This window comes from Herpailurus yagouaroundi, unplaced genomic scaffold, assembly GCF_014898765.1.
Source record: "Herpailurus yagouaroundi ecotype Mexico unplaced genomic scaffold, PumYag 188, whole genome shotgun sequence".
Classification (NCBI taxonomy): domain Eukaryota; kingdom Metazoa; phylum Chordata; class Mammalia; order Carnivora; family Felidae; genus Herpailurus; species Herpailurus yagouaroundi.
In genome coordinates this window covers 36963713-36991120 of record NW_024412419.1, presented here as the reverse complement: position 1 = coordinate 36991120, position 27408 = coordinate 36963713, and the positions used below count along the sequence as shown (strand labels likewise).

The 27408-nt window shown below is 40.1% G+C and overlaps 1 protein-coding gene across 1 annotated transcript in view; it reads right to left on the bottom strand.

Annotated features, from left to right (window-relative positions):
• ACOXL (acyl-CoA oxidase like) overlaps positions 1-27408 on the bottom strand; it is a 347249-nt gene that overhangs the window by 13684 nt on the left and 306157 nt on the right. The window contains 1 exon segment of the mRNA XM_040496721.1: positions 15874-15975. Coding sequence (XP_040352655.1) covers positions 15874-15975 — 102 coding nt within the window.

The following is a 27408-nucleotide window of genomic DNA, read 5'->3' as shown; positions in this document are numbered from 1 at the left end:
CTATATATATATATATATATATATATATATATACATATATATACATATATATATATGTATATACAGCAGGGTTTTGTTCAGGTTTTGTCATATATATATTACAAACATAAGAAGACTCAAATGTGAGGAGAAGACAACAGTCTGTTTAGGGATATGGGGAGCTGAGGAATGACACAGTGGTGAATTCTCTGGGTTTCCTTTTTACCTCATATATCCCACACTCAGAGTTAAAGAAGATGTCAACCCAAGAACATTCATAGATGCAGATATAAACCCCAACAAAAGCATGTCCTCTCCAGTCAAAAGGGGCTGTCAAGAAAGACAGAAAATTTTTAGACAATAACCACCCTACTCCAGCCAAACACCACAGAAGACTATGGCTCTATCAACATGTCTTCTCAAGGCTGAGTGGGGAGCTTAGTCTTCCACCCTTGCCAGGCTGTAATGAGGTGTCTGCCATCATGACAGTGGAGACCACATGGGGAGGCTAGACTTCCACCTACACCTGGCAGTGGAGATGCACTCCTTCCTCTTCCAGATGGAGTGCTGTAAAGGAGGCCTAGTGAAAGGAAGGATTTAACCATTGCATGGTGATAGCAGAGACACTGCCAGTGTTAATGGAGACCATGTGGGGAGAAGCAATGAAGCTCTCCTACCCTTCACCACCAGGAAGGTATCAGTGGAGGTCCAGTTGGCAACTGTAAGTTCTACCCTCACCCAGCAGTAAAAAGGAGCCCCCCTTAGATATCAGCAGAGGTTGAATGGAGAATTGACTTCTGTCCCTATAGGGCAGTAGTAAGGTAGTATGCTCCTTTTCTCCCACTGGAGCAATGGATCAAAAACAGAAGGCTTAAACAAAATCCCATTGTTTCATAATTTAATACCCCAAATGTCCAGGTTTCAATCAGAAGTCAAACTGAAGAAAAAGACAACCAATAGTTGCCAATACTGAGATGACAGAAATGCTAGAATTATCCAGCAAAGATTTTAAAGCAACCTTCATAAAAATGCTTCAACAATCAGATATGACCACACTTGAAACAAACAAACAAAAAATCTCGGCAAAGAAATAGGAAATACAAAAAAAACAAATAGAAATGTGAGGACTGAAAAGTATAATGACCTGTATAAAAACTCAGTGGATATCCTCAACAGCAAAATTTAGGAGATAGGGGAAAGAATCAGTAAACTGGAAAACAGAACACTAGAAATTATGACTCCGAACAAGAAAGAAAATAGACTGAAAAACAATGAACAGAGGCTTAGGGACCCGTGTGATTATATAAAAAAAAATATCTAACTGAAGTGTTATCAGAGTTACAGAAGTAGAAGAAAGGGAGGTAGGACTAAAAAGCACTTAATGAAATGACCAAAAAAAAAATTCCCCATTTTTGCCAAAAGACAGAAACCAACAAATTCAAAAAGCTGAGCAAGCCTGACCCAGGATAAACCCAAAGAAATCCACACATGGAACATCATAGTTAAACTTTTGAAAACTAAAGACCCACCCCCTCCAAAAAATCTTGAAGGTAGAGAGAAATAACACACTTTACTTATAAGGGAAAAAACAATTTGAATGACAATGGATTTTAATTATTAACCATGAAGCCAAAAATGCCTTCAGGTGCTGAAAGAAAAGAACCCTCATCCCAGAATCCTATATCTAGTGAAATACTGTCCTATTTTCAGATGACATGTTTGTCTATGTAGAAAATTCCAAGGAATTTGTAAGAACTCCTAGAATTAATAAGTTCAGAAAGATTATAGATTATAAGAATAATAAATAAAAATCAACTGTATCTCCACATACTAGTGATGGTGTGTAGACACTTAAAATAAAATATGCAATACAATTTACAACCTCTCAAAACAAAAGAAATAAATAATTAGGTGTAAATCTAACAAAACATGTATAAGATTTGTATGTCAAAAACAACAATGTGCTGATAAAAGAAATGAAAGGAAATCTATATAAATGGAGAGACATACCATATTCATGGATTAGAACACTTAGCATCATAATTTTCATATGTTTATTTATTTTTGAGAGAGAGAGCGAGAGCAGGGGGAGGGGCAGAGAGAGAGAGGGAGAGAGAGAATTTCAAGCACACTTTGTGCTGTCAGCTCAGAGCCCAACGAGGGGCTCAAACTCATAAACTGTGAGATCATGACCTGAGTAGAGATCGAGAGTTGGGCGCTTAACTGACTAAGCCACCTAGGCACCCCAGATCCAGTATAGCATTGATGTCACTTTTCCAAAAACTGTTATACAGGTTTAACATAATTCCTATCAAAATCTCAGCAAGATTTTTCAAAGATTTTTCAAATAATATAGATAAGATTATTCTAATATTTACATGGAAAGGGAAAGAATGAAAATGCTAAAACAATTTTGAAAAAGAATAAAGTGAGAGGAAAAAATTCAGCAGATTTCAAGATTTATGTAACTACAGTAATCAGGACTGACCATATGATATTGGCAGAGGCATAGACACATACATAGATCCATGGATCAAAACTGAGACTGCAGAAACAGGACTATACAAATATGTCCAACTGCTTAGATAAAGATGTTAAAGCAATTCAGTGGAGGAAAGATAGCCTTTCAACAAATTTTTCCTGGAGCAATTGGACATTCTTAGACCAACAAAATGAATCTCAACCCAAATCTCCTAACTTATACAAAAATTAACTCAAAATGAATTGTGGACCGAAATGTAAAATGTAGAAGTAAAAAAGTTTAGAAAAAAACTGTAGGATAAAGTCTTCAGGACCTAGGGATATGTGAAAAATTATGAGACATACGCCAAAAGTAGGATCCATAAAAGGAAAACTGATAAACTGGATTTCATCAAAGTTAAGAACTTTTACTCTGGAAAAAAGACTATGTCAAGATAGAAGGACAAGCCAGAAGAAAATATTTACAAACTATCTGACAAAGGGCTAGTATCTAGAATACATAAAGAACTCTAAAAACTCAACAGTTAAAAAAAAAAAAAACTACAAAATCCAATTAGAACATGGGCAAAAGATGTCAGAGCAGACATTTCAACAAGGAGGATATACAAATGGCATATAAACACATGAAAAAATGTTCAACATCATTATCCATTAGGGAAACGCAACTTAAAACCACAATTAAATATTACTATATATCTATCAGAGTGGCTAAAATAGAAAATAGTGACACCATGAAAGGCTAGTGAGGACATGAAGAAATGGAATCACTCCTACATTGCTGGTGGGAATGTTAAATGTTACAGCCACTCTGAAAAACAGTTCAGCAATTTCTTTAAAAAAAAAATCATCATGTACCCACCATTTGACCCAGCAAACACATTCTTGGGCATTTACTCTAGAGAAATTAAAACCTATATTCATACCAAAGCCTGTGCACAAATGTTTATAATAGCTTTATTCCTAATAGTCAAAACTGGAAGAAAACCAGATGTCTTTCAATGAGTGAATGGTTTAACAAACTGTGCTACATCCACTCCATGGAGTACTCCTTTGTAATAAAAAGAAACAGACTACTGATAGATGCAACAACTTGGATGGATTTCTAGAAAATTATGCTGGGTGGAAAAAGTCAGCCCCGAAAGGTTGCATATTATGTGATCCCATTTGCACAACTTGGAATGACAAAATGATAGAGATGGAGAACAGATTTGTGTTTGCTAAGAATTATAGGGGAGGCAAGGGAAGGAAACAGGGTGTGCCTATAAAACAGACACAGGAGGAACCTCCGTGGTGATGAGAAAGCTCTGTATATTTACCATACCATGTCAAAATTGGGGTGTGATATTGTACTATGGTTCTGCAGCTGATGCCATTGGGGGAAACTAGGTAAAATAATATGAAATGTCTCTGTATTGGTTCCTACAAGTGCATGTGGATCTATGATCTCTCAAAATAAAAAGTTTAATTACCCTCCCCATATCATGGTCAGCATAAATTTCAGATTAGGTTTCAACAAAAGGTTTTATATAAGTAAAACAGAAGATTCTTCTTTTCATTCTCTTTAGTTGGAGCATAACGTGCATGCAGAGACAGAAGTAACAAGTATACACCAGCTTGCTAAATTATTACAAAAGGAACATACTCATGTAACCATCACCCAGACTAAGAAATAGATTACCTGTATCCTAAAAGACCCTACAAAAAGTCACACACTTGATCTGGATATTCTTCTTACATTGTCTCAGCAATAGCCAATTTGGTTACAGAATTAAGGCCTGGTAGTTCTGTGATGGGGATGACCAGTGTCCAGGGAAGGACAGACCTGTGGGTTCTCACAAGTGAGTCCTGTCCATTGTGCTTTAAAATGGGACCACCCCTATTTTGTATAGTTACTAAGTACCAAGTGCTTTGAGTCCCCCAGAAGACAGAAAAAGTAGAGAAGGCCACAGCAATATCTAGTCTCTAAAATCAAAGGGAAAAGGTAACAGCATCAGAAAAAGAAAAGCAGCTACAAACACGTTTTATTTTGTAAAAAATATTCATTTCTAGCTAGAATATTAATTTCTTAAAAAAAAATTTTTTTTCAACGTTTATTTATTTTTGGGACAGAGAGAGATAGAGCATGAACGGGGGAGGGGCAGAGAGAGAGGGAGACACAGAATCGGAAACAGGCTCCAGGCTCTGAGACATCAGCCCAGAGCCTGATGCGGGGCTCGAACTCACGGACCGCGAGATCGTGACCTGGCTGAAGTCGGACGCTTAACCGACTGCGCCACCCAGGCGCCCCATAGCTAGAATATTAATTTCTAACAAAATGGGTATAGTAGGGACCATTCCTGTTTTGAGTTCAGTAATTCACTTACATTTTATTATTATGGAATCATAATAAAACCCACCTTGTCCTTAACTGTAACACGGTTGGCCTTGCCTGCTTACACACAGCTGAATTCCATCTCCTAAAAGGTCTTTTTATTATAACACAGCTACTCTTAGGAACACATTTTGCCAGTGGGAAATTCTCGCTGTGCATCCTGGAGTAAGGGGGTGAACCCTGAGACTTTCATGGAGAAAGGATGCAGAAGGATGCCCTACCCTAGTTACCCAGCACTTCAAGTATCACCCCAAGGAGCCCAGGATAATGCAGCTCCCAGAAGAACCCAGGGGCTGGAGATCAGCAGAACAAACTGCTCTCTCCTGTGGTTCTAACAAGTTGACCTTGAATAAGAGAAACAGAATGATGCTGCTTCATTCCCCAGATACACAAAACTGTAGTATGGGGCAAAGCATGAGGGTTGGCCAGGTGGCTGCCACGTGGAAACCAGGATTGCAGGAGTGGTGACCTCACAGTCCTTGGTCAAACTGAATAAATCAAATCCCACTTGTATTTTCTTAACCTCAGTTGAGTGGCGTCCATTTATAGGTTCAACACTGCATTTTATGCTGCTGAGGAGCAGGCTGGGCCCAGGGGTAAAGGGCCGGGGGAAGGGAAAAGAGAGAACCCACTTTCTTAGTATCTGTTGGTACTGATATTTTCCCTGGCTCTCTGTGTGAGGTCTCCAGCTCTGGAAAGAGAAGGTGGACCAGGATGCATTCATATTCTAGTTGGTCCCTGCTGTCTCCTGCAGGTGAACCAAGGGGTTCTACAGAAGTGAAAGAAGGTTAAAACCAGTTCTGGGATGCTTTCAAATCAATGGAGACTTTAAAATTTGACTCTGTTGGCACAAAAACAGACACATAGACCAATGGAATAGAATAGAAACCCCAGAACTAGACCCACAAACGTATGGCCAACTCATCTTTGACAAAGCAGGAAAGAACATCCAATGGAAAAAAGACAGTCTCTTTAACAAATGGTGCTGGGAGAAGTGGACAGCAACATGCAGAAGGTTGAAACTAGACCACTTTCTCACAGCATTCACAAAAATAAACTCAAAATGGATAAAGGACCTGAATGTGAGACAGGAAACCATCAAAACCTTAGAGGAGAAAGCAGGAAAAGACCTCTCTGACCTCAGCCGTAGCAATCTCTTACTCGACACATCCCCAAAGGCAAGGGAATTAAAAGCAAAAGTGAATTACTGGGACCTTATGAAGATAAAAAGCTTCTGCACAGCAAAGGAAACAACCAGCAAAACTAAAAGGCAACCAACGGAATGGGAAAAGATATTTGCAAATGACATATCGGACAAAGGGCTAGTATCCAAAATCTATAAAGAGCTCACCAAACTCCACACCCGAAAAGCAAATAACCCAGTGAAGAAATGGGCAGAAAACATGAATAGACACTTCTCTAAAGAAGACATCCGGATGGCCAACAGGCACATGAAAAGATGTTCAGCGTCACTCCTTCTCAGGGAAATACAAATCAAAACCACACTCAGGTATCACCTCACGCCAGTCAGAGTGGCCAAAATGAACAAATCAGGAGACTCTAGATGCTGGAGAGGATGTGGAGAAACGGGAACCCTCTTGCACTGTTGGTGGGAATGCAAATTGGTGCAGCCGCTCTGGAAAGCAGTGTGGAGGTTCCTCAGAAAATTAAAAATAGACCTACCCTATGACCCAGCAATAGCACTGCTAGGAATTTATCCAAGGGACACAGGAGTACTGATGCATAGGGGCACTTGTACCCCAATGTTCATAGCAGCACTCTCAACAATAGCCAAATTATGGAAAGAGCCTAAATGTCCATCAACTGATGAATGGATAAAGAAATTGTGGTTTATATACACTATGGAATACTACGTGGCAATGAGAAAAAATGAAATATGGCCTTTTGTAGCAACGTGGATGGAACTGGAGAGTGTGATGCTAAGTGAAATAAGCCATACAGAGAAAGACAGATACCATATGGTTTCACTCTTATGTGGATCCTGAGAAACTGAACAGGAACCCATGGGGGAGGGGAAGGAAAAAAAAAAAAAAAAGAGGTTAGAGTGGGAGAGAGCCAAAGCATAAGAGACTGTTGAGAACTGAGAGCAAACTGAGGGTTGATGGGGCGTGGGAGGGAGGAGAGGGTGGGTGATGGGTATTGAGGAGGGCACCTTTTGGGATGAGCACTGGGTGTTGTATGGAAACCAATTTGACAATAAATTTCATATAAAAATAAAAAAAAATAAAATAAAAAATAAATAAATAAATAAATAAAATTTGACTCTGTTGCATTCTCTGTATGACCACTCCTTTGTGCTATTATTTCATAACACCCAGCTTCTTCGCCAAAGCCACCAAATAGGAGATGTCCCTTCCCACCCTGATGGGATGGGTGCCTGTGGTTACATTCCATGCCAGCTTCTCCACTCAGCCTGTAGAACAGAGCCAAGCGTCACAACCTCATCACTTGCTTGTAGCCAAGTCAGATGGGCCTTGCTGGGTAAGTGGGACCAGGGCGAGGGAACCACAGATTCCTTCTCAAATTCCTTACAAAAAAAATCAAGAGTCTGTGGGTAGTAGATGAGGCCAAGGAACTGAGACACCCTACCTCCCTTTCCCTGTTCAAGCAAGTTTTAATATCCTATGCCCTAAAATCCCAGTTCGTGTTGTATTTGTTTCTGGTACCTGAGCATCTGTTCAGATGCCATGATGCAGGTGGTTTGGGGAAAGGAATATAGAAGAATAGGAAATCTGAGTCCATTGAAAAAAAGCCTTTAACAGAAGCAGCATGGAAAGCAGCCATACTGCATTTGTAGGAAGTGAAGGGCAGGTGTACCGTTTCTAAGCATCACAGGTACAAGTATAAGGTACATGTTCTTGAAGCTGAGATTTGAGAAGGGCTAACATCTCAACACCATCTTCCCAGCTTGGAACTCCTCCTTAAGTTTTCTTCCTGGTTTGTTTCTTCTACCCCAAGCCTTTTGGCCACAAGGCAATGGCTGAATTTATATTCTTCACTTAGTTCAAAATAGCAAATAAGTGTGATCCATCTTCTAAATTTGAAGGATCCCAGTAGTGTCTTGGCGTTTGGGGTCTGGGGTCTGACACATTTCTGCACATTCTTACTCCAAGCCACATTTCCTAAGAATACATCAATGTGTGTCATTGACATTAAGGTGGTACCTCTGCTCAGAAGTACTTGAATGACCTGTCAGTCAATGGGCTTGAATGATTCCCCCCTGTGATGATTCAACCATTTGAATGACTAAACCGAAACTAAACTCCAAGCCTTAGTAGTTGTTGTAGACTCGAGCAGATACAGCCTAAGAGATCACTTGCCATCAACAGGCTCCCCTTGGCCTCCTTGCTACAACTGGGTCCCTGAGCAGCTCTCTCTTACACAGGGAGAGAAGGGATCGTCCCTCTCAGTGGAGCAGACCAAGGCTACCAGGGGCTGGGTCTGTTCCTGCGTGCCCTTGCTGCCAAGGGTGCAGAAGAGGACTTAGGCTCGTCCTGCTGGTCACTGTTCCAGTGCTAAATCTAAGCTTCACCCTAGAACACCCTAGCACATCAGTGGGCACAGCAAAATGAAAACAGTCTTGAAGGCATGGGAGAATGACTTAGATGGGACAAGGTGCCAGCCATCTGTCGCCCCAGCAGAAACTGTGCATTTAGGAAGAAATTGACGGGTCATGGCTCAAACAGGACATCAAGGCAATGTTTGGGTGTAATATGATCAAATATTGGGGAAGGGTGTCAAGATTGCTTGGACATGGTCATGATTCGTATTTATTTTCTCTCTTCCTGAATGAAATTTTGGTTTTTAATGGTGTTACTCTTACAGGCAATCTCCCGCAGCCTTTGGAAGGTGCCAAGGGTGGCCCTCCTTACGTCTGGGCAGGGTTATGCAGTCCTCTCTGACCTCCCTGCAGATCCTTTATAACATGCTTTCTCACGTGGTTCCATTATTTGGGTTTAGGGCAGGAAATAGAACCTGATTCAACATTTTGCTAAGTATTATTTTCACCACACTGAATAGGGTCGTTTTTGATCTGCAACCCACAGCTGGGCTGTGGTTCTCTCAACACACATAAACTTTAAAGCTTCCTCCTGTGTTGATTTCTTGGCATGAGCTGACCACATGTCCCATGTACTTGCTTTTTCTTTGCATGTCACCGAGAGTTGTGTTCCAGGGCTGGTGGGCACTGACAGAGCAGGACAGCTGTGCCAGGAATTCAGGGTGCAAACACTCCAATGAGAAAAATGAGGCTCCTCTAGGTAAAACTGAAATTTACTTTAAAGGCTGGTGTAAAAGTAGGGACTCAAGGCCAAATATTCATTTGCAGTAAAATACACTATGTTAAGAAGTTGAAGTATTTGTTTTGTTTTGTCTCTCTTTTTTAAGCAAACGAAGTTGGTTTTTGTGGAGATACACAATTAGTAACTGGTAGATTATTTTGAAAGTCTTGCCTTCTTAACATGAGCCTCGGCTGATCGCTACTCCCTAATGCTGATAATTATCTGAAGAAAAATAAATCCGAATGTCTAGGTTAATGAAGAATGAAACAGGATAATGCCTGGATGCTAAATTTTCCAAGAACAAAGCCCACATTTGTTTTATACATACCCCTGCTAAAGTACCTAATGGAAAGGGCACAGAAATCTGTTACTTAGGAGCATTTTTCTTTTTTATTTATTCATTTCAAGAGAGACAGTGAGAACAAGCAGGGGAGGGGCAGAGAGAGAGGGAGAGAGAGAATCCCAAGCAGGCTCCACACTGTCAGCACAGAGCTCAAGGCAGGGTTTGAACCCACGGAACGCAAGACCATGACCTGAGCTGAAATCAAGAGTCAGACACTCAGCCGACTGAACCATCCAGGCACCCCAGCTTAGGAGCATTGTTATGATGGAGTCCTGGGGGTATTGCCACAGGACTGCCTTTGAGCCAGGGCCCTACCTACTTTGAGGACGTAAAGGTGGAGCCAGCTCATCCTACAATTTGGGCCTGGGAACACTGAGAACAGCAGTGTACTAGAGTCCCAAAGCCTCACCTTTACCACTGCCTGAGTCAGCAGTAAACCAGCCTTAGTCTCCCAATCCATAAAGTGGATCAACAACGATTCACACTACAGGGCGCTCGAGGGGATTACACAGGATAAGGAATGTGGACGAGCTCTGTCAACAGCGAAGTTCCAGACAAAAGAAAGGAGTTACTTATCACAGCTATGAAGGGCTGTTGGGGGATCAGCTGGAGTCTAAAAAGAAAACAAACCCCAACCCAACCCCCTCTCCTACGGGCTCCAGTCGGACAACAGGGCACTTGTGCTGCCTTTGAAATATGTGGATGGATTTTACCTACTCGGGGACATCAGGCAGGCCCCTGCGAAGCTTTTGAACTCAGCTGTTGTAGTGCTCCATGCAGACAAGCAGGATGATCCGTCTGGGATTAGGAGTTCTGGTTTCTCTGCTCAGCTAGAATCTTGGGCAGTCTTTTAACTTCGCTGTTGCAGAGTTTCACTCATTTGTTGAATGGGGATTACATCAGTCTTACTTACCTGGAAGATCTTTATGAGAATGAAATTCCATTTTGTTTTCTTTTAGCATAAATACACGCATTGCTAATTATCAGAGCCCAGACCTGCAGCATCACTCCTGGGTGTTCGGAAGTTTTATTATTTATAATCAGCCCCGGCTGACTGCTATTCCCTGATGCTTTATTTTTTTCTTCATAAACCTTTTATTTTGGAATACTTTTGGATTTAAGGAAAAGTTCCAAAGATAATATGGAGCCTTCTCATATGCGCTTTGCCCGGTTTCTCCTAATGTTAACAACGTACATAACTATGGTCCATTGTAAAAACTAAGAGGGCCATATTGGTACGTTAATACTAGCAAACTACAATTTATTCATATTTCATCAGTTTTTCTACTAATGTCCTTTTTCTCTTCCAGGACTCAGTCCAGGACACTGCACTGAACTTAGATATCATGACTCCATAAGTCTCTTCTGGTCTGTGTTGTTGTTTTTTTTTTTTTTTAGTTTTTCCTTGTCTTTCATGCACTGGCAGTTTGAGGGCTGGTTAGGTATTGTGTAGACCGTACTTCCATCTGATTCACTCTGACATTTTTGTAGATAAGTGGTATGGATTTTTGTAGATAAGTGAAGTGCTGTTTTCACTGCATAATATCATAAGTATATATCATCAACACAACTTATTACTCGTGATCACCTACTGTACTTGGTTAAGGTGGGATCTGCCAGATTTCTCCACTGTAAAGTAACTGTTTTCCCTGTCAATGCTCTGTTCTCTAAAATAAAAGAAAATTTTTTCACACTGGTCAGAGTGTCTAAAATTAACAACTCAGGAAACAACAGATGTTGGCGAGGATGTGGAGAAAGGGAAGCCCTTTTGCCCTGTTGGTGGGAATGCAAACTAGTGCAGCCACTCTGGAAAACAGTGTGGAGGTTCCTCAAAAATTAAAAATAGAATTGCCCTACAATGCAGTAATAGCACTACTAGGAATTTATCCAAAGGATATAGGAGTGCTGATTTCTAGGTGCACATGTAGCCCAATGTTTATAGCAACGCTATCAACAGTAACCAAATTATGGAAAGAGCCCAAATGTCCATCAACTGATGAATGGATAAAGATCACACACACACACTGGAATACTACCTGGCGATGAAAAAGAATGAAATCTTGCCATTTGCAACAATGCGGACGGAACTGGAGGGTATTATGCTAAATGAAATAAGTCAGTTAGAGACAGATATCATACGTTTTCACTCATATGATGTGGAATTTGAGAAACTTAACAGAAGACCATAGGGAAGGGAAGGAAAAGTAAGTTGCAAAGAGAGAAGGAGGCAAACCGTAAAAGACTCTTAAATACAGACAACAAACTGGGGGCTGATGGGAGCAGGGGGCTGGAGGGTGGGGAAAATGGCCATGCGATGGGCATTGAGGAGGGTACTTGTTGGGATGAGCACTGGGTGTTGTATGGAAGTGATGAATTAGAGGAATCTACTCCCAAAGCCAAGACTACACTATGTACACTGTAGGTTAGCTAACTTGAAAATAAATTATTAAAAATAAATAAATAAATAAATAAATAAATAAATAAATAAATAAGAAAGGAAAAGAAAAGAAAGGAAGAGAAGAAGAGAAGGGAAGATAAGAGAAAAGAAAAGAAAACCATGGAGTCCAACCCACACTTAAGGGACGTGAATTAGGTTTCATTTACTGAATCTACATATATTAGTAAGAAAGACTGGTCTTTTTTAACCCCCGTTATTTATCCCTTTCATCATTTATTTATATCATTATGGACTTATATTTAATTATTTTATACTTGGGGTTATAATCCAATGCTCAAACGGTTCCAGCTTTAGCCACTGGGAACTCTAAGTTAACTCATTCTAGTGTCCCCTTGACATACCCCACAATTATGGGGTATTTTGTTTTAGTTTTCATTTGGGGCACTTTCTTACCTTCTAGCACTGAAGGATGCTTCAGGCTTATCTTATGTATGCATTGCCCCATTCTTGGAATCAGTCATTTCTTCAGGTACTCTGCTTCCTTTTATTGGAAAGTGGCACTAGAAGCGAGAACTGGACACTGAATGTCCTTGTTGTTATTAGCTACTGCTGATTTTTATCCAAATAAAATAAATGAAAATGTTTAGAGTCAGGGAGATATGGGTTTTTTACTAGCTGTGTTACTTTGGGCAAGTTACTTTTCCATGTTGGGTTTCCATTTCCTCACCTGTGTAAGGATAATGAAAATGACTTAAAGAGCAGTTGTGGGGTCAAGTGGTATAACACTGTAGGAACTTTGCTTCTGGTGCTAGAGAGCTAGGTTTTCCCCCCAACCATTCTGCTGAAAACAACCAAAATTCTTAGAGAAAATACAGGAATCATCCAACAATGATCTGACAAAATAATAATGGCAAAAATTATGGGAAAGAGGGAACCGAAAGAAATAAACAAGGAAGAAAATTGCATTTACCCTGAAGGCATTTGCCATTTCCAGCAATTCTGAATTTTCACTTTGACAGCCTCACGGTGGCTGGGGTGGGGTAGGGGTGATGACAGTCAAAACTGGGGCTAGTACTAGGCAAGAAATTTAATAGGAGACCCTTGCTATAATAAGCTGGATGCCAAACAGCTATAACGCTGGGGGAGGGGGAGGCAATTACTGCTCTTACTTGAATTCTCCAAGTCTTATGGGAAACTCAAGCCTTGAGTTTGGTTTATGGTGGGTCTTAAACTGAGAGCGCTTTCAGATGCTTTGTGAAGGGGAAGAAGGTGCCTTCAATTTGGCCTTCACATAAATCTCACAAATCATTTTCCAATAACAATGACCAACACATATAAAAGATAACTACACACATAGCAGAAATAATAGACAAAAAGAACTAGACTGGTAAAGTCTTAAGTTGTTAGAATCATTTGCGATAAACTATGAAATAACTATGCTTCAATGCATAAAGAAATCAAGACAAAATTGAGTATAACTTTAGGGTATAAGAAACTAAAAAGGGACATAGGTGATATAAAGCAAAAAACAAAAAAGGTTTTTTAAAATAAAAATCCTAACAAACAGGATTGAAACTTTAGGGGATGAATTAGAACATTAGATGCACCTAAAGAAAGAAAGAATCAATAAACTTGAAGAGTTATCATGTAAAGCACCTAGATCAGTTTCAGTAATATTAATCAGCCCTTTCCCCCTTCTCACCCTTTCACAAGCCCACTCCTGTTAAGCATCTCCAATTGGCCAAGAGTCCCAGACATTTTAATGAAAAGAAACTAGTGATAATATTTCTGAAACCTTGAAATCCCTTCAAAGGGGTGTGGCAGAAGTGGGAAGGGAAGCATTGGTGCCAGCTACATTACCCTCTCCCCTCTGGGAACACTGGGAAAGCCCAGAGAAGGGGTGAGTGCTCATGGCTGGTAGCCCTGAGATCTGCAAAAGAAGGCCTGGAGATGTCCTATAGGTCTTAGCAACCCACATCTATAGATAAAGCTTGTTCCAAAATGTCTGTCTGTTCCCTGCTTATCTCCCAGGCTGCTCAGAGATTCCAGGAAATGAAAAGTGTAGAAAGCATGTTGGACCAATAGCATACGAAAGCGCTTCAATGTTGTACGTGAAAGTTGGTTTCTTTTACTCAATATTCTTTTGATGTATTATTTACCTATTTTATATCACTGAAATACCTCATCACATGGATTTAAAATCTTCCTTCATGTAGCTTTTTTTTTTCTTAAATTAAAAATATTCTTTTCCTCCCCAAAGTGGGCATTTTCTTGTATCCAAAGACAGCTGCCATCAATTTTTCCTTCCTTAGATGTGCATGATGTGCACACTGCTCCTCACAATGAGAGGGGAAGTCTCTTCTCTAGCCCAAATCTGTGCTGGCCTTGTGAGTCCCTTGGGCCAACAGAATGCAGCTGAAGGAACACTATGTTAGCAGTGGGCCTAGCCTTGAGATGACTGGCATCTACCACTTCCTCTTTGGAACCCAGTCATCATGTAAAACATTCAGCCCTCCTGACACTACTACGCTGTGGGGAAGGCCACATTAGGTCACACAGAAGGAGACAGTTGCCCAGCAGTCCCCAGAGGTCCCTGCCACCCCAGCGGAGGTGACTGCTGTGAGTGCAGAGGCCGCCTTCATAGACCTCAGGCAGCAGGAGAACCATCCAGCTGAGCCCCGTTCAGATGTGGAATTGCTACACGTAATTACTGGCTGTTCTAAGCCACTAAGTTTTCGGGTCGTTTGTTACACAGCGACAGAGAACTGAAACATCTTTACATATGCTTTTCTTCAGAATTCTTGTTCTCCTGAAAGGGAAAAAGATTCTTCAAGGTTCTTCGGTGTCCACTGCAATCTGGCTCCTCTCCAGGCTTTCACTTGAGACATCAGCCAAACTGGTCTGCTCACCGTTTCTCAACATGTCTGCCCTACGTACTCCTGTTTGTGTGATTTTACGCACTTCAACCGACCCTGTCTGAAGGCTCAAAACTGCACGGCCCCCTCCTCAGTCGAACCACCAGTTTGTTGGAATTTTCCACTCTTGAAGGTCTAGCAACAAGAATGACATTTGCTCCTAAGTCCTTAAGTGATCTCTGTCCTCTGAACTCTGAACTTATTCATTGGGAAGCCTCTGCTCCCTTGTGTCATTATTTGTGGCTAAAAAAAAATTTTTTTTTAATTTTTTATTTTATTTTTTAGAGAGAACATGAGCTGGGGAGAGGGGCAGAGGGAGAGAGAGAGAAAGAATCCCAAGAAGTCTCAATCCTCAGCACTGAGCCCAGTGCAGGGCTTGATCTCATGATCCCGGGATCATGACCTGAGCCAAAATCAAGAGATGGATCCTCAACCAAGTGAGCCACACAGGTGCCCCATTATTTGTGTTTTAAAGTCAGCTTTGTGTCCTCAAATATGATGAGCTCCTTTGAAGGCAAAGTCTGAGCATATACACCTGCTTATGTTATAGCATCTAATGGGGGACCCGGAAGAGAAGCTGTCAGAAAATGTGTTTTATACACGATTATGTTGTTTTATATTCTTTTCCTTTAGAGCGGCATCTTGGTGGTGGTTCACCGGCTCTGTCTTCATTTTCAGGTACTCTTAGCCATCACATTGAATTTCCATTACCATCACTGACATAAAAATACCACAGGTCTTCTTTCTGAATATGAAGAATGACTTAATGGGTTTTGCTAAGAAGCAGAAAAATGAAAATCACTTAATACATTTTTATTTTTTGCCAAGACAAGGAAAATACTTTTGATTCCCTCTTCTGCTTCTCATGTCAGAAAGTTCATGCACAGTGAATCATTTCCTTGTCACTTAAACTTCTGAAGTGTAATATGATCATGGTAGGCAATGAAAACATGTATGTGAAGTCCCAGGGGCATAAAAATCCCTGAGTGGGAACTGATAAAAGATTGACAGGACTGTTTTCTAAGAAAGCAAAGAGCTGACGGCTGAAGTGCAAAGGGTTTCTTCTGCACATCAGGGACCCTTACCTGACTCCTAATCCTCGTGCTGGCCGTGGGAGTCAAATATTTATGTTCTAGATACCAGGCTCACTCCTGAAACACCAGCTTGGTTCCATATAACAGACAAAACTAAGGCATGGGGGAAGAGGAGAGAAATGAACAAATGGTAATATATTAGAAAATGGAGACTCTAAGGAGGAGAAAGAGAAATAGCATAAGGTTACATTTCATTAAATCATAAGAGTTAATACTTCCTCAATGTAAAACGGTCACATTTTTGAGGTGCAGTATATGTTTTACTAAAAAAAAAAAAACCCATTCTGTATAAAATGTAAAGCGTATATAAAAGCAGAAAGAATCGCATGGTAAGCTGCCATGTGGCCATGCCCCCAATTCAACAAATATGAATTCATGGCCAAACTTGTTTCATCTGTAACCTCACCCAGTCGGCTCTCATCCCAGGTTATTTGGAAGCAAAGTCCACATGTAATATATTTTAAAACATGAATGCAGTATTTTTGTTTGCTTTCCTTTTCAATTCATGAAAAAAATATTCTAAGTGTACATTCTGAATGTTATCTTAACAGTTTTCATTGAGCCTAGTTTCATTAAACTCTCATAAAAATGGCATTCCTCATTTACATTTGTTTCAATACGTTTTTCCTATTACACTTCTGAAACCTACACACAGAACTTCATGACATCAGTGGCGTCGAGCAATAATAAATGCATGTTCCTGTGTCCAGAAGCAACTTTTTTTTTTAACGTTTATTTTTGAGACAGAGAGAGACAGAGCATGAGTGGGGGAGGGTCAGAGAGAGAGAGAGAGAGGGAGACACAGAATCTGAAACAGGCTCCAGGCTCTGAGCTGTCAGCACAGAGCCCGACGCGGGGCTCGAACTCACAGACCGCGAGATCTATGACCTGAGCCGAAGTCGGATGCTTAACCGACTGAGCCACCCAGGCGCCCCAAGAAACAACTTTTGAATTAACTATTCATTTGGCAGTGAATATTCAATTATTTTAAAATTACACAAAAGCGGAGGGAATAGTGTAAAGCACTTCCATGTCTCCATCACCCAGCTTCAACAGCTATCAACTAACTCATGGACCATCTTCTTTTATCCATCCCCCCCCCCCCCCCCCTTTCTGTATTACTGTGAGGCAAAGTTCAGTCACACCATCTCATCCATAAGCTTTTCACTGTGTACCTCTAAAAGATAAGGATGACTCTTGGGGCACCTGGATGGCTCAGTTGGTTGAGCGTCCGACTTCAGCTCAGGTCATGATCTCACGGTTTGTGGGTTTGAGCCCCACATCAGGCTCTGTGCTGACAGCTCAGAGTCTGGAGCCTGCTTTGGATTCTGTGTCTCCCTCTCTCTCTGCTCCTCCCCTGCTCACACGCTGTCTCTCTGTCTTAAGAATAAAGATTAAAAAAAATTTTTTTTAAGAGAACGACTCTTTAGAAGTAAGATTATATCAAAGTCCATCCAAGCAACAACAACAAAACTCTTACTCATAGTCAAATGGAAATGACCTTCACATACCAGAAGACGATGTTTTCTATTGATCATCAGGCTCAGATATTATACAGTTTGAAGTCATGTAGACTTCCTTCTTTTCCTGAGGTTCTGGGACATCCTTGAAATAGCATCATTATGGAGAGCCTCCACTATTCAATCTTCCTAGAAAGGGTCACAGTATGGCTTAGTGACTTGTCTGTGAAAGATATTTAAGATTAATTATGGCTCTTTTATGACTTTGCCAATGTTCTGCTTGGCTAGCGTAAGCTACCTTTGGCTCTTTTATAGAATAGCAGTAAAGATGTTAGCTGACCCTTCAGACATAGTAGAAGCAACTGAAAATCCTGTCATACATCCTGATAGCATGAATTCTTACAAAAATGACACATTGTATACCTTCTGTGGCTAGACTGAACCACAAATCTCTAGGTGAATTTCACATCCACTATAGAAATACTTTTGTGGATTCCTAGGTATAGAAACTTAATTCTCATTACTCCTGGGTCTACAAACATCTACGGTCAGTGATAAGAAATCCAGAGCCACAGAAATATAAGGTTTTTTTTTGAAATAACCTATTTGATCTTCTCACTCAATCCAGAATCCTGTGTCAGCCAAGGTATGACAAGAAACAGATAACATTTTCCTAGTAGGATGATTCAAGAAGAGTTCAATAAATGGTTTTCATAAGGGTGTGGGCAAGTTGTAGGAGAGCCACAAAGGATAGTGTAGTACCCCAGAGCTGGTATCTCTGGGACTGTCACCAGCTCTAGGTTTCAAGGGAGGAGGGCAGGGAGGGGCTCCTGGATCCTGGAAGAGACAGCTCTATAGACAGAAGCATCTAAGAGGAGTTGTGACCGTTGGGCTAGGAACACAGAAATCCCAAGGTGACCCCGCAGGGAGGCGCGCGGAGGGCAAGAATATCCCAACCTCCTTCTCCTCCCCTCTCCAATCTCTAACTGAGGCTTCTTGTTTGCAGAAGCTAACTGGCTGCAGAGGGCAAGGATTCCACTGATCCAAGTTATATAGGTCAGCTTCCTGGGCTTAGAGCCAGGTGGAGAAGGGTGGAGTGTAGAGCTGGAGAGAAAAATAGAGGGTATCTGGCACAAATCCCATCTCTAACACCCCCGAGAGACGGTGGTCCAGCCTCTAGTCTAGTCCTGTCCGACTCCGGCCCAAGCCCACTTGGTCCCACAGAGCTCCCAACAAGCCCCTGACTGCTGACATCGTGGCCAAGCTTCGTTCCAGACCACTGGCTTCAACCAGTCTCACACTGTGCTTCCCGACTAGGTCTGCTCCACCCCCTGTTGACTCCTGAGTTGTCCTTCTGTGGCTCCTGTGTATCTGATGCTCAGGGACACTTTTCTGCCTTGGAACTTTTGCTTTTCTCCTTGAACACAGTTCAGACTCTCCTCAAACAACCCTCTTTGCCTATCCTGGCAAACACGTGTCTTGGTCCTCAGTGGCTATCAGAACACCACATTGAGGTTCAGATACCATCAGGCCAGCCTCGGACCCTCACACAGAACCTGAATGTCTTTCCTTTTGTGTTCCAGAGACAGGAGCTCAGTGGTTTAGAGGCATCCGGCTCTCGAAGGAGTCTCTCTGTTGGAAGAGCCATTGTATACCCATCCACTTCTCCCCTTGGAACATGAATTTATGGATTGCTGGCTCCGTAGGAATGTGATCTGGTCCTGCCCATCTCTGCCAGCCTAAGGTCTGGTGAAGGAGCTAACGCGCTGTAAGAGACTGGCTGAAACACAATTTCCTATGACTCATAGCTATTATTAACCCTGTAACTTCTGCCTAAGGAACAAAACAGGAGTCTGTGAAAGCATCCAGATAATAACTCTTAACAGATTTAAAGATCAGTTCCACATCTCGCCTTAGTCTTTCTTTCTTCAAGATGATCAACCTTCACAGATCGTTAATTCCCTCTCACCACATGGCTTCCAGCCCTCCTGCCACCTTGGACCTGGGGGCCTCTTCTAGGTGCTAATTCTCTCCCTCAAGGCGTCTCACAAAAAACTGAGCAGACTACCCAAATGTTCTTTCATGACTGTAGTGTTAGCAACACCATCGCCATCCCGGATTAGGGTTCTATACTCTTATATGCAAGTTAAGGCAGAATTTGCTTTTACGACAGCCACATAATATTTTTTGAATAAATAAAAGAATATCATATGTATTTGGTTTAACATCAAATGTTTGTTCACTTGACAAACTCCAACTAAGCCATTTCCCCCAGGAACTGTTTCCAACCAACACGCACATGCATACAAACGTCCCTAAAGAGATGATTTAAAATTTGTTCTTTTTAAAAAACAAAATTCTTTGATTCCTTATTCTTTGAAAGTATCATCTTGTTGAGATGACCTGTCTCAAGTCCCCCAAATCTCTATGGATCTTGACTCAATCACCTGTCGTGTCATATTTACAAATCTGTCAAGTCCCATCTGTGTCTTTATACAATAGAGCCCACCTAATAGGTCTAAGTCTTCTGATTCAAGTATCTGAAAATCTGTTTAATGAGATGTCATTTAACTCATTTCTCTGGCTTGCCCACAGGATATCCTGAGAGTCTGGCAAAGCATTGGCCAAAGTCAAGGTATACCAATTTCTCCAGACTTTTCTCTTCTAGTAACCTGGTTAAGAAAGGAAGTAAGATTCATTTAGCAAGGCTTAGCCACAGTGAACACAGATAGGCTCCTGGTGACTGTCTGTTTTCTAATTGCTCATAAGCTATCCTGAATAGTCTTTTCTAGAATTTTAACTTAGATTTATATCAATCTTAAATTCTATAGTTTCCAAAATCTACTTTTTCCCCATTAAAAAAAAAGTGCACATTTGTTCATTTATAATTTTCTGACATCTCTTTTGTTCTTGGTTTCAGATCTCTCAAAACTACAAGTACTTCCCAATTCAGACAGAAGATGGGAATATTATAGGAGATGAAGGGCTTAGCTTTCTTTTCATCATCTCTTAGCACCACAGCTCTCTTCTCCAAACTAGAAGCCTGTTTCTTCAAATTCTAAATGTAGCTAAAAATGGCCTTTGAAATTTTCATTAGATTATTTGTTAAGCCTCATGTTCTGCTGGGACTCAGTCACCCTGACATTTATTAAATGTTATCCTTTTGTATTTATCCTTGGACAAGCATTTCCCTCCCATTACCTCTCTCCTCATTGCTTGTATGTAGCTTAGACCTATGCCCATCAAGGGGCACACCCATACTCTTATGTCTGGTTTCTTAAAATGTGTCCCAAATCACAGCTTTTTTTTTCTGTATCTATTACATTGTCAGAATAATATTCTGCTGCTGACCCCAATAAAAACCCTGGACACCAAAGCTTCGGTATCCTTGTTGGCAACACTTTGCACATACTGTCACACTGTCACATTGTCACATTGTTGGGAGAATTAAGTGCTGTCTGTAGGACTCCACAAAAAGAAAACACCCGGAGTCTTACTGGCTTTTTCTGGACCACACTCCCTACTTTTCCCTTTGCTGATTTTAATCTATATCCTTTTGCAATGTGTATAAAGATTTTACATAAATAAAAAGGTCCTGTGAGTCCTTTTAGCAAATCATCAAACCTGAGGGTGGTCTTGGGGACCCCTAACACAGGCTCCATTTACACATGAAGAAACAGAGCCTCAAGAAAGTTGAACTATAGAGCCAGGGTTGGAACTAAGTTTTTCAGGATTCAAAGATATTTTTCTATCTACCATAGGACGTCTAATTTTCAGAATTAAAAAAAAAAAAAAACCCAAAGCAGACAACTCTTTCTAAAAATAGAGGCTACAGAGTCTATTCTGGGTAAGATGAAGTAAAAGACTTCCCCAGTCTCTCTCACTGAATGTAGCCATAACTCTTGGACAGAGTGAACGGAAAAGCTATTTGAGTAATCTGAAAAATAAACAGTAGCAGGAAGATTGGGGCAAAGGACCAGAATTCAAAGTACCACTAAACTGGTGGTGACTTTCACTTCTTAAAAATGTTTATTTATTTTTGAGAGGGGTGGAGAGTGGAGGGGCAGAGAGAGAGAGAGAGGGACAGAGGATCTCAAGCGGGCTCTGTGCTGACAGTCTGACAGCAGTGAGCCCAATGCAGAGCTTGAACCCATGAGCCACAAGATCATGACCTGAGCCAAAGTTGGAACCACCTACCAAGTGAGCCACCCAGGTGCCCAACTTTCATTGTTTCCCCTATTCCTCAAGCTGCTTGTCCCTGCAGGCATATGCAGCAGATAGGGACATCTAAACCCCAGATTTCTTGCTGAAGGATGAAAGAAAGGTAGCTCCAGAAACCAGAACCAGAAAGTACCAAGGAGGTCATGGAGAAAAAAGGCTTGGAAAAGTAACCTCATAAAGTTTCTTATAAGCTGGGCTCAGCATCCAGGGTGCATATATGAATCTAATGCTAATTATCTTACCTAATGCTTTGAGAACTGAACTAGTACATAGATGAAAATGCAGGTGCCATACTGGTCACTGACTGGTGCATATGTGGGACAGACCAGAAGAGTACTGCAGAGGAGTTTAAAGGAGTTTAGGAGACTAAGCTGACATTGGAACCACAGTGAACCACAGTGAAAAACCAGGTGCACCACCTGCTAACACAAAAAATATTAAGATTCTCCATTGAGGATGGTAAATTATATACAACATCTAGATAATAAATAACAGCAATTCTACACAGTATTTCCCAGAAAATAGAAGAGGAGAGAAACTTCCCAACTCATTTTATGAGGCCAGCATTACTGTGATATCAAAACTAAGCAAAGACATAACAGGAAAGAAAAACTCGAGACAAACATTTCTCATGAATAGATCTAAAAATCCCCTATGGAATATTAATAAATTGAACCCAGCAATACATAAAAAGGATAATGTACCATGACCAAGTGGGCTTTATCCTGGGAATGCAAGGCTGGTTCAATACTCAAAAATGAATCGTTATGTCAATGATTTTTTTGAATTTGACACCAAGAGCGGAGGAAACAAAAGCAAAAATAAACAAATGGGACTACATCAAACTAAAGAGCTTCTGCGCAGCAAAGGAAACCATCAACAAAATTAAAAGGCTACTTATCGATAGGAGAAAACATTTGTATATCATATATCTGGTAAGGGGTTTAGATCCAGAATTATAAAGAGCTCGTACAGTTCAATAGCAAAATGAACAAACGAACAAAAACAAACCAAAAAACCCCAAACCAAACAATCTATTAAAAAATGGGCAGAAGACATGAACAGACATTTCTCCAAAGAAGATGTACAAATGGCCAACAGGCACATGAAAAGATGTTCAACATCACTAATCATTAGGGAAATACAAATCAAAACTAGAATGAGATTTTTACCTTATACCTAATGGCTATTATCAAAGAGACAAGAGATAACAAATGCTGGTGAGAACATGGAGAAAAGAAAACCTTTGTGCATTGCTGTTGTTGGGAAGGTAAGTTGGTGCATCTACTGTGGAAAACGGTATGGATATTCCTCAAAAGATTAAAAATAGAATTACCATATGATTCAACAATTCTGGGTATTTATTAAAAACCTGAAAACACTAACTGGAAAAGATAGGTGCACCCCCATGTTAACTGCAGTGTTATTCACAACAGCTAAGAAATGAAAACTACCTAAATGTCCACCGCTGATGAATGCATAAAGAAAATGTGGTATACAGACAGAGACCCAGTAAAAAAAGAGAACTACAGGCCAATATCCCTGATGAATATGGATGCAAAAATTCTCAATAAGATACTAGCAAATCGAATTCAACGGCATATAAAAAGAATTATTCACCATGATCAAGTGGGATTCATTCCTGGGATGCAGGGCTGGTTCAACATTCACAAATCAATCAACGTGATACATCACATTAACAAAAAAAAAGAGTAAAACCATATGATCCTGTCAATCGATGCAGAAAAGGCCTTTGACAAAGGCCTTTCTTAATAAAAACCCTTGAGAAAGTCGGGATAGAAGGAACATACTTAAAGATCATAAAAGCCATTTATGAAAATCCCACAGCTAACATCATCCTCAACGGGGAAAAACTGAGAGCTTTTTCCCTGAGATCAGGAACACGACAGGGATGCCCACTCTCACCGCTGTTGTTTAACATAGTGCTGGAAGTTCTAGCATCAGCAATCAGACAACAAAAGGAAATCAAAGGCATCAAAATTGGCAAAGATGAAGTCAAGCTTTTGCTTTTTGCAGATGACATGATATTATACATGGAAAATCCGATAGACTCCACCAAAAGTCTGCTAGAACTGATACGTGAATTCAGCAAAGTTGCAGGATACAAAATCAATGTACAGAAATCAGTTGCATTCTTATACACTAACAATGAAGCAACAGAAAGACAAATAAAGAAACTGATCCCATTCACAATTGCACCAAGAAGCATAAAATACCTAGGAATAAATCTAACCAAAGATGTAAAGGATCTGTATGCTGAAAACTATAGAAAGCCTATGAAGGTAATTGAAGAAGATTTAAAGAAATGGAAAGACATTCCCTGCTCATGGATTGGAAGAATAAATGTTGTCAAAATGTCAATACTACCCAAAGCTATCTACACATTCAATGCAATCCCAATCAAAATTGCACCAGCATTCTTCTCGAAACTAGAACAAGCAATCCTAAAATTCATATGGAACCACAAAAGGCCCCGAATAGCCAAAGTAATTTTGAAGAAGAAGACCAAAGCAGGAGGCATCACAATCCCAGACTTTAGCCTCTACTACAAAGCTGTCATCATCAAGACAGCATGGTATTGGCACAAAAACAGACACATAGACCAATGGAATAGAATAGAAACCCCAGAACTAGACCCACAAACGTATGGCCAACTCATCTTTGACAAAGCAGGAAAGAACATCCAATGGAAAAAAGACAGTCTCTTTAACAAATGGTGCTGGGAGAACTGGACAGCAACATGCAGAAGGTTGAAACTAGACCACTTTCTCACACCATTCACAAAAATAAACTCAAAATGGATAAAGGACCTGAATGTGAGACAGGAAACCATCAAAACCTTAGAGGAGAAAGCAGGAAAAGACCTCTCTGACCTCAGCCATAGCAATCTCTTACTCGACACATCCCCAAAGGCAAGGGAATTAAAAGCAAAAGTGAATTACTGGGACCTTATGAAGATAAAAAGCTTCTGCACAGCAAAGGAAACAACCAGCAAAACTAAAAGGCAACCAACGGAATGGGAAAGATATTTGCAAATGACATATCGGACAAAGGGCTAGTATCCAAAATCTATAAAGAGCTCACCAAACTCCACACCCGAAAAGCAAATAACCCAGTGAAGAAATGGGCAGAAAACATGAATAGACACTTCTCTAAAGAAGACATCCGGATGGCCAACAGGCACATGAAAAGATGTTCAGCGTCGCTCCTTCTCAGGGAAATACAAATCAAACCCACACTCAGGTATCACCTCACGCCAGTCAGAGTGGCCAAAATGAACAAATCAGGAGACTATAGATGCTGGAGAGGATGTGGAGAAACGGGAACCCTCTTGCACTGTTGGTGGGAATGCAAATTGGTGCAGCCGCTCTGGAAAGCAGTGTGGAGGTTCCTCCGAAAATTAAAAATAGACCTACCCTATGACCCAGCAATAGCACTGCTAGGAATTTATCCAAGGGACACAGGAGTACTGATGCATAGGGGCACTTGTACCCCAATGTTCATAGCAGCACTCTCAACAATAGCCAAATTATGGAAAGAGCCTAAATGTCCATCAACTGATGAATGGATAAAGAAATTGTGGTTTATATACACAATGGAATACTACGTGGCAATGAGAAAAAATGAAATATGGCCTTTTGTAGCAACGTGGATGGAACTGGAGAGTGTGATGCTAAGTGAAATAAGCCATACAGAGAAAGACAGATACCATATGGTTTCACTCTTATGTGGATCCTGAGAAACTTAACAGGAACCCATGGGGGAGGGGAAGGAAAAAAAAAAAAAAGAGGTTAGAGTGGGAGAGAGCCAAAGCATAAGAGACTGTTGAGAACTGAGAGCAAACTGAGGGTTGATGGGGGGTGGGAGGGAGGAGAGGGTGGGTGATGGGTATTGAGGAGGGCACCTTTTGGGATGAGCACTGGGTGTTGTATGGAAACCAATTTGACAATAAATTTCATATATAAATAAAAAAAAAAAAGAAAATGTGGTATATATAGTTGACCCTTTGTTGACAGTTGACAATGCAGGGAGGTGGGGGGTGGACTTCCTGTGGAGTCAAAAATTCACATATAACTGTTGACTCCCCCAAAACTTAACTAATAGTCTACTGTTAATGAGAGTCTTACTAATAACATCAACAGTCAATTAACACATATTTTGTATGTTATATGTATTATATACTGTATTACAATAAAATAAGCTAGAGAAAAGAAAATGCTATTAAGAAAATCACAAGCAAGAGAAAATATATTGGTACTGTACTGTAAAACAAAAATCTGGGTATAAGTGGATCCACAGAGTTCAAACCCGTGTTGTTCAAGGGTCAACTAGATAAACAATGCAATATTATTCAGCCTTATAAAAAAGAAGGAAATCTTGTCATATGCAACAGCAAATGGATAGACCTTGAGGGTATTATGCTAAATGTAGTAAGTCATACAGATAAAGGCAAATACTATATAATCTCACATATATATGTATATACACACACACACACAGACACACACACACACACACACATATATATAGATGGAATCTAAAAAAACAAAAACAAAAACAAAAAACAAACCAAGCTCATAGACACAGAGAACAGATTGGTGGTTGCTAGAGGTGGGGGATAGGGAGTGGGCAAAATAGAACACGGTCAAAAGGTACAAACTTCCAGGTATAAAAGAAATGTCATGGGGATATAATGTATAGGTCAACAATGACAGTTAATAATAGAGTATATTTGAAAGATATTAAGGGAATAGATCTTAAAATTTCTCATCAAAGGAAAAAAATTCTATCACAATGTATTTGATCACTTAATGTGATCATTTTGCAATTTATACAAATATTGAATCATTATGTTGTACACTTGAAACTAACATAGTGTTGTATGTCTATTATACCTCAATAAAGAATTAAATTAAAAGTAAAGGGACAGGGACACTTGGGTGGCTCAGTCGGTTAAGCGTCTGACTGTTGATTTGATTCAGGTCTTGATCTCATGGTTCATAGGATCAAGCCTTGTGTCAGGCTCCATCCACACTGACAGTGAGGAGCCTGCTTGGGATTCTCTTTCTCCCTCTTTCTCTGCCCCTCCACTGCTTGTGCACATTCTCTCTCTCTCTCTCTCTCTCTCTCTTCCTCAAAATAATAAACTTAAAAATATTTTTTTTAAAAGTAAAGGGACAAATGACTAAATATATGATAGAAAAATGAGAAAAAGACATGAATGGAAAATTCACAAAAAATAAAATGCTGTCCTTAAATATATAAAAAGTATTCAAGTAACTCATAATTAGAAAAATAACAAAACAATGCTGAGATACTATCACTTATCTGATTTGCAAAAATTATATATATAGATATATAAATATTAAGTTCTCTCAGTGATGAAATGGGAAAACACAAGCTCTCATATATTGCTAATGCAAATGCAAATTGGTAGAACTCATTTGTAGGAATATTTGGTAAAACATAACAAAACTACATATGAAACTCACCATTAAACCCAGAAATTCCTAGAAATATACATTTCAATAAAAAGAATATGTATATGTATAAGGTTACTTGTTGTAATTGTAGCATAATTTCTAATTGCAAAATATTGGAAACAATATATATATATATGTGTATATATATATATATATATATATATATATATATATATATATATGATTGGATATAAAACATGGCACATCCTAACAAGGAGTACCATGCAACTGGAAAACAAAGAATAAATAAGATCTGTATGAACCAATATGGAGTGATTTGCAGGACACATAAAAAAAGCAAATTTACAAAAGAAACTATAGTATACTATCTTTCATATAAT